Source organism: Rutidosis leptorrhynchoides, chromosome 10 (assembly GCF_046630445.1).
Source record: "Rutidosis leptorrhynchoides isolate AG116_Rl617_1_P2 chromosome 10, CSIRO_AGI_Rlap_v1, whole genome shotgun sequence".
NCBI classification, from domain to species: Eukaryota; Viridiplantae; Streptophyta; class Magnoliopsida; order Asterales; family Asteraceae; genus Rutidosis; species Rutidosis leptorrhynchoides.
In genome coordinates, this window is record NC_092342.1 from 261,493,427 (window position 1) to 261,499,426 (window position 6,000).

Sequence of the window (6,000 nt, forward strand, 5' to 3'; positions counted from 1 at the left end):
TAGTTTTAATCAATTGCCTGAAAATTCTTTCTACTTGTTCACTTAGTTTTTGTAGAGTAAATTCCATTTCGACTAATCCCTCGCGTATAACTTCGACATCCAAACTGCCCGATTTTGCTCCCTTGTATCTAACAGCAGCCAGTAATTCATCATCCACTCTCTTAACTTCATCCTTATCAAGAACTTGATCGCACTGCACGCGTTTGTCACCCAAAATCTTCGTTACCATGAACCATCCTTTAGGTTTCGATTGTGAACTTGATCCAGAAATGAAGGTCAACAACGATTTAAACACTAAGCAAGTGTTTACTCCCATTTCCTTTAATTCGTTAACATTCGATGTTGTTCCTTCTTCCTTTCTTAACAAAGAACCCTGTTTTTTCAAACGTAAGATCGCTTTATTAACGAGATTCTTTACATTTTTTCTCAAGTTTAAATATTCCTTTACCGACGAACTCAACCCAACAATGTCACCTCTCTTTCGTCGAAGAACTGATTGCAGTTCTTTGGCCGCATCAATCGACTGTAACAATGCATCTTTGGTAGTACTGCACAGATCCAAAATCTCAACGAGTTCATCTAACAACTCGTTTAATTGTTGCTTGGTGCCGAATAAGCGATGAGAGGATGGAAATGTTAGAAACGACTCGATATATTCATACATATCATTAAGACCGTTTAATTTGTGGTCTATTAATGATGATGAAGAACAAGATGTGGCTTCTTTATAGAACTTGTTGTCGAAAAGGTTTGGTAAGCTAACGGATCGAGCATGGCAATTTGTTTTCGTTTGAGAAGATATAGAAGCCATTATGTTTTTGTGAACTAAGAGGCTGAGATTGATGTTTTCAGTTTATCATCTGTCCATTAAAGATCAGCTCCTTATATACAAATCAAATGTTAAGTAACATGATCCAGCAATATCTAGATATACAATTCATTGATGATTAATTTATGTCCAAAATCTCCAATAATTCACATGCCACCAGCAATATCTGAATGTACAACTCATTCTCATTAATTTATCTCCAACTACCAATAATGTACAATTGTGGCCGTGCGCTTAGCCTTGCACGCACATGAACACGTGTAGTAGCACGAGTGACATAAAACTAGGATCATAGCAGAAGTTTAAATTTATATATATTTTTGAGTTAAGCAATGTTTACAGAGTGTCCTCTGGTTGTGATGTCGATATTTCAGAAGCAACCATTTACTTAATCTGGATTTTTTATGTTATCACTCGTGTGTTAAGTTGTGTAACTAATATTTTAATGAAATGTTGCAGATACCCTTTGTGGTATCCTTATACCAAATGGGGGTGATCATTACACAACCATTTTTAACCATACACTAAATATGCATTAAAATATTGTACAGTACAATGCTTTAAAGCAACTTTGGTAATTTATGGTTAAAAAATGGTGGTGTACCAATTATGAGCCAAATACACGGCTACAAATAAGACAAAAGAAACTTGTTAACACCAAATTCCGAATAACTATGTTCTAGAAATTGATGACACTAAATAGATTCTTATTTCCGCATGTACATATCAACTACAAAAACAATGCTGCTGATGAAGGTCATGTTGAGTATTATATTACAAATACTTCACATTCAGTCAATGATTGTCGGATGAATGGAGACATGTATATATTTTGATTGATTTGCACATATAATTCTTTGTTGAAAGTATATAGATTATGCATCAGCAAATAAAACCCTGATTCAATCAAGATATACACACAGATCATATATGCATATGAACACCCGTGTACATGTATAAAATAATCAGATATGTGCTGTGGATATGTATTGCAGAGAGATATAGATGAGTAGCAGTTAGACCTATTTCGAGGTCACCAAATTATTATTTTATATATAATATATATACCTAATAATTACTTGTAGAAGAAAGACATATTACTAATCAAATCACACTTTTAGCTAGAGTACTTTCACTTCTAAACATCCTCAACAGCTAAATTAGCCAAAGGTGTAAAATCTTATACAGCGCGTAATCTAATCATGTAACAATGTACTTTATGTGGTAATGAAAATAAGTCATTACAAATGCATGTTACAATCATATGCACTTGAAAAAAACTAGTTACATTTTTCATGAAACAGAGAGTTAATGACTTTAATTCACAAAAAAGGTCCTTCATTATTCATTAAAGTCTAAGCATAACCTAAAAGGAAGCCATATATAAGTTCCTAATAACTTAGATATTAAGGATATTAGCATAAGGAGAGGCTAACATGATATTGTCTACCCATGGACTAGTACATAAGTGTGTCCAGAACGAGTCTTGGGTCCAATCCGTATTCATTTTGGGCAACTGCAGATCCAGCAGTATCCCATTTCCATCTCCTTTCGGTAATCTTAAACTCGACGCCTTGTTATTATTAGTATTCTTATTATCATCATTGTTGCTGCTGATTGCATCGCTAATCACGTCAGGCTCTTCCTTTAATTTCTCACCTAGGCGTAACGGTGATTCCACTGACATTACAGGTGTAGGTAGAGTAAGGGTCTCCTTTTTTGGTTTCTCATCCAATAAAAGTAACAAGTCATCTGGATTGAATTCATAGGTGTTGTTAGACGCCATGTGGCATGATTCGATTGGTGTTTCTGGTACCAAGTCATCAGAGTTGGTGTAGAATGATATTGTTTCTTCAGGAGATAGTGGAGATGGTGCTTGGAATGTTTTTGATTCTTCTTCTATTGCTGCCCTTTGTTCCAACACCTTCATAGAAGTTGCCTTTCTATATATCTTACACAATACTATCTCCTACAAGAAAAAATATTCAACATTATAAATAAAATTTACATTTTCAACCTTCAACGTGTTAACGGATCACTATTATATTAGCTTAGCCCATATTATATTACGTAGTACGTTAGGACTAGACCCATACTGTATTAATTAGTCTATAATATGGAATTAGAGCGGGTCTGATCCATAATACAGTATGTGTTAGCTTAGGATTTTTCCCTTGTTTTTTGAAAATAGTAGATTGAGGTGTATTTTTCGACATATGTAGTACCTTGGATGACGTGCAATTATCAGGTAAACGATATTCATTCATGATCCAATCTGTTTTGCTTCCCCTTGGTGCCCTCCCTTTGTAATAGACTAAAGTCTTTTTGAGTCCAAGAAGCTTCTTTGGGTCGGATAAACTAAATATCTTACGATCCGACCCGGTTGCTTTCCAGAAACCATTTTGTGTGGTTCGGTTAGGTCTCCCTCCACTTCCATGCTTCCTATCTCTTGGCACAAAAAAGTACCACTCCCTCTCACCAATCTTTGACAATCCTACATATCAAATGAGTAAACGGATAAGATTTTCGCTGTTCAATGACAATCCTACGTATTGAATAACATCTTTTTAAGAATAAAAAAAATATAGCTTTAGCGAGGCTGGTTTTATGTCCTTTCAAAGACACATTCATATAAAAGAAGAAATATTCATATAAATAACCATTATATCTACTTTATCAACTTATATTTCAAGATAAGATACAAACAATTTTAGAAATGACAAAAGAAAAATTAAAAGGTTGATTAAGATGAAATAGTAAAAAAGGTAAGGAACTCGGACCTTAACTACTTAGCTATTTTGTGATGGTTTAAGATGAAAGAGTAGTATAGATTAATTACCGGGCAAAACCCAAGGATCGTAGAGGTAAATGTTGAGAAAGGCGATGATATCGTAATGTGCATTCTTCCCGGAAACCATTTTCTTGAGGTAAAAATCGAGCAACTCTTGTTCGGTCGGGTGAAAACGAAAACCGGGCAACTCAAGCTCCAAGTTATTGTTAGTTGCATCCATCTTGAGTGTTGTTTTTTTGAGTTGTGGTTAATATAATTATAAACTTCAGTTGGGACTTATATAAGGGATAAAGAGTTTAAAGGTTATACTCCTTGGTGTTTGGCATGTGGGACCAAGGTAGACTTGAAAAAGAGAAGTCTTTGTAACTAGGGAACAAGACTTGAGACAATGACCGCATTATCACAGCATTAGAATTTTGGGTAGGGCTCACGCGGTTGTACGGGGTTTGTGCATATTTTCCAGGCAAAGATTTTTCCAACGTTCGAGATCGTGGAAGCTTATCGACTACAATTTTTGTTTTTTGTTTAAAAAAAAATATAAGACCATATCTTACATTTGTTAATGCATTGGTGTATAATACTCGATTGTACTAAGTAACAATGACACACACATATCTAATGGTTAGAGCACAAGGTATCCGTAGTTTATTTTCGGTGTTCATTTCAAAGTCGCAAATGGACTTTAAAATTGATTAAAGTGTGGTGTGATTCAGTGTTCTTTTCGGTGTCCATTTCAGAATCGATTTTAATCGTGAACCAATAAAAAAATAGAATAATTAAAAAAAAAAAGTTGAAACCACCGTCGGAGAGTGAGGGTGGCCGACGACGCCTAGATCGACTAAGACCGACGGTGGGCCGGTATCCACTTTTAGCCACCGTCGGTGATGGACGGTGAAATGGACCACGGATATCCGATGCTCTTATTGAGGATGAATATATGACAGATACCGAATAGTTTATTTTGATAAGAAATAATCAGTTGTTATATTAAAATTTAAATCTGAAATATAGAATTAACAGAAAGATCATAGTAAATAAATGAATAAAAAACATACTTCAGTCACGATAATAAGTGGCACTTTGAATCAGTCACATATGTCAAGTATATTCCTAACAATTGTGGACTTTGAAATTATGATACGATGAAACGACATGCACACATATTTAATGCTTATTAAGGATAATAATAATTGTGGAGCCCTCGCTTTGCGCCGGGGACTCCGTTTTGAATGCGAGTTAAAAAAAGTCTTTCCTTTTGTGGATCTATTTTGTAAAAAAGAATTTTTTTCGACATCTAACATTGAAGGGTTATTCCTTTTGTGAAAGTTGCTTCTTTTAGCGTTAAAGTTAGTTGATCTATTTTGTAAAAAAAAATATTTTTCGACATCTTTTGTTAGCATTGAAGGGTTGTTCCTTTTAAGAAAGTTGCTTCTTTTATCGTTGGAGACAAAAAAAAAATGTAGCACAGTAGTGGCCTATGTGAGTCCTACTGTTTGAGCGCAGTGTAGAAGCCGGTAAAGCGTGGTGGGTGTTTTTGGTGTTAGTAATGGGATAAATAATAATTTATAATATACGTATAAAGTAGGGGAGTTCGATTTGTATTTTAATGAAAGTTAGGGGGTTGGTTTATAAAAAGTGAAAAATTGAATAGTACTATTCATAACAAATAAGACAAATTTTGTCTATTAGTTATATTGGTAATGGTAACTAGGATGAAGTCATACGCCCATTTGAGTCCAAAATTTTGGATGGAAAAGCAAAAAATAAAAAAATAAAAAATAATAAAAATAAAAAAATTGCTGACGTCATCATATTACTATTCCTACTATTCATTCATGTCCGCTGATATACTTATTTATAATTATAATTATGACAGCTACAGAGTACTTATCATAATAATAATAATAATAATAATAATAATGATAATAATAATAATAATAATAATAATAATAATAATAATAATAATAATAATAATAATAATAATAATATTATTATTATTATTATTATTATTATTATTATTATTATTATTATTATTATTATTAATTATTATTATTATTATTATTATTATTATTATTATTATTATTATGTAAAATGTTAATATGGAGTAAATAAAAACAGTAAAATTAACGATAATTTTGAAGAGATAAAAATATAAATGTAAAAAGACTTAATTATGTGAATCGTCCTTAAAGTTTACTATTAATTTCACTTTGGGCTCTAAAGTTATTTTTCCTCATGCTAATCCTTTATGTTTTGATTTGGTTTCATATTCATCCCTAGAACTAACTGGTCCAGGTGACTTAACTTAGATGACTTAATGCCAGTAAGGACGAATATGAAACCAAATCAAAACATTAAGGGTTATCATGAAAACTAATAA

General features: G+C 32.8%; 1 protein-coding gene across 1 annotated transcript; it reads right to left on the bottom strand.

Moving 5' to 3' along the window:
* Positions 1-2,141: 2,141 nt before the first annotated feature.
* LOC139871978 (NAC domain-containing protein 6-like) lies at positions 2,142-3,871 on the bottom strand. The gene is made up of 3 exons (XM_071859748.1): positions 3,669-3,871; positions 3,055-3,323; positions 2,142-2,798 (listed from the first exon to the last, which is right to left on the bottom strand). Exons 1-3 carry the CDS (start codon positions 3,838-3,840, stop codon positions 2,229-2,231), a joined length of 1,011 nt encoding a protein of 336 aa, XP_071715849.1. The 5' UTR covers positions 3,841-3,871; the 3' UTR covers positions 2,142-2,228.
* Positions 3,872-6,000: the final 2,129 nt, after the last annotated feature.

Coding starts and splice junctions, on each gene's coding strand:
- LOC139871978 (XM_071859748.1), bottom strand. CDS start 3,840: ATGGATGCAACTAACAATAACTTGGAGCTTGAGTTGCCCGGTTTTCGT. Junction 3,324..3,668: donor CGATCCTTGGGTTTTGCCCG/GTAATTAATCTA, acceptor TTTGATATGTAG/GATTGTCAAAGATTGGTGAG. Junction 2,799..3,054: donor ATAATTGCACGTCATCCAAG/GTACTACATATG, acceptor TTTTTCTTGTAG/GAGATAGTATTGTGTAAGAT.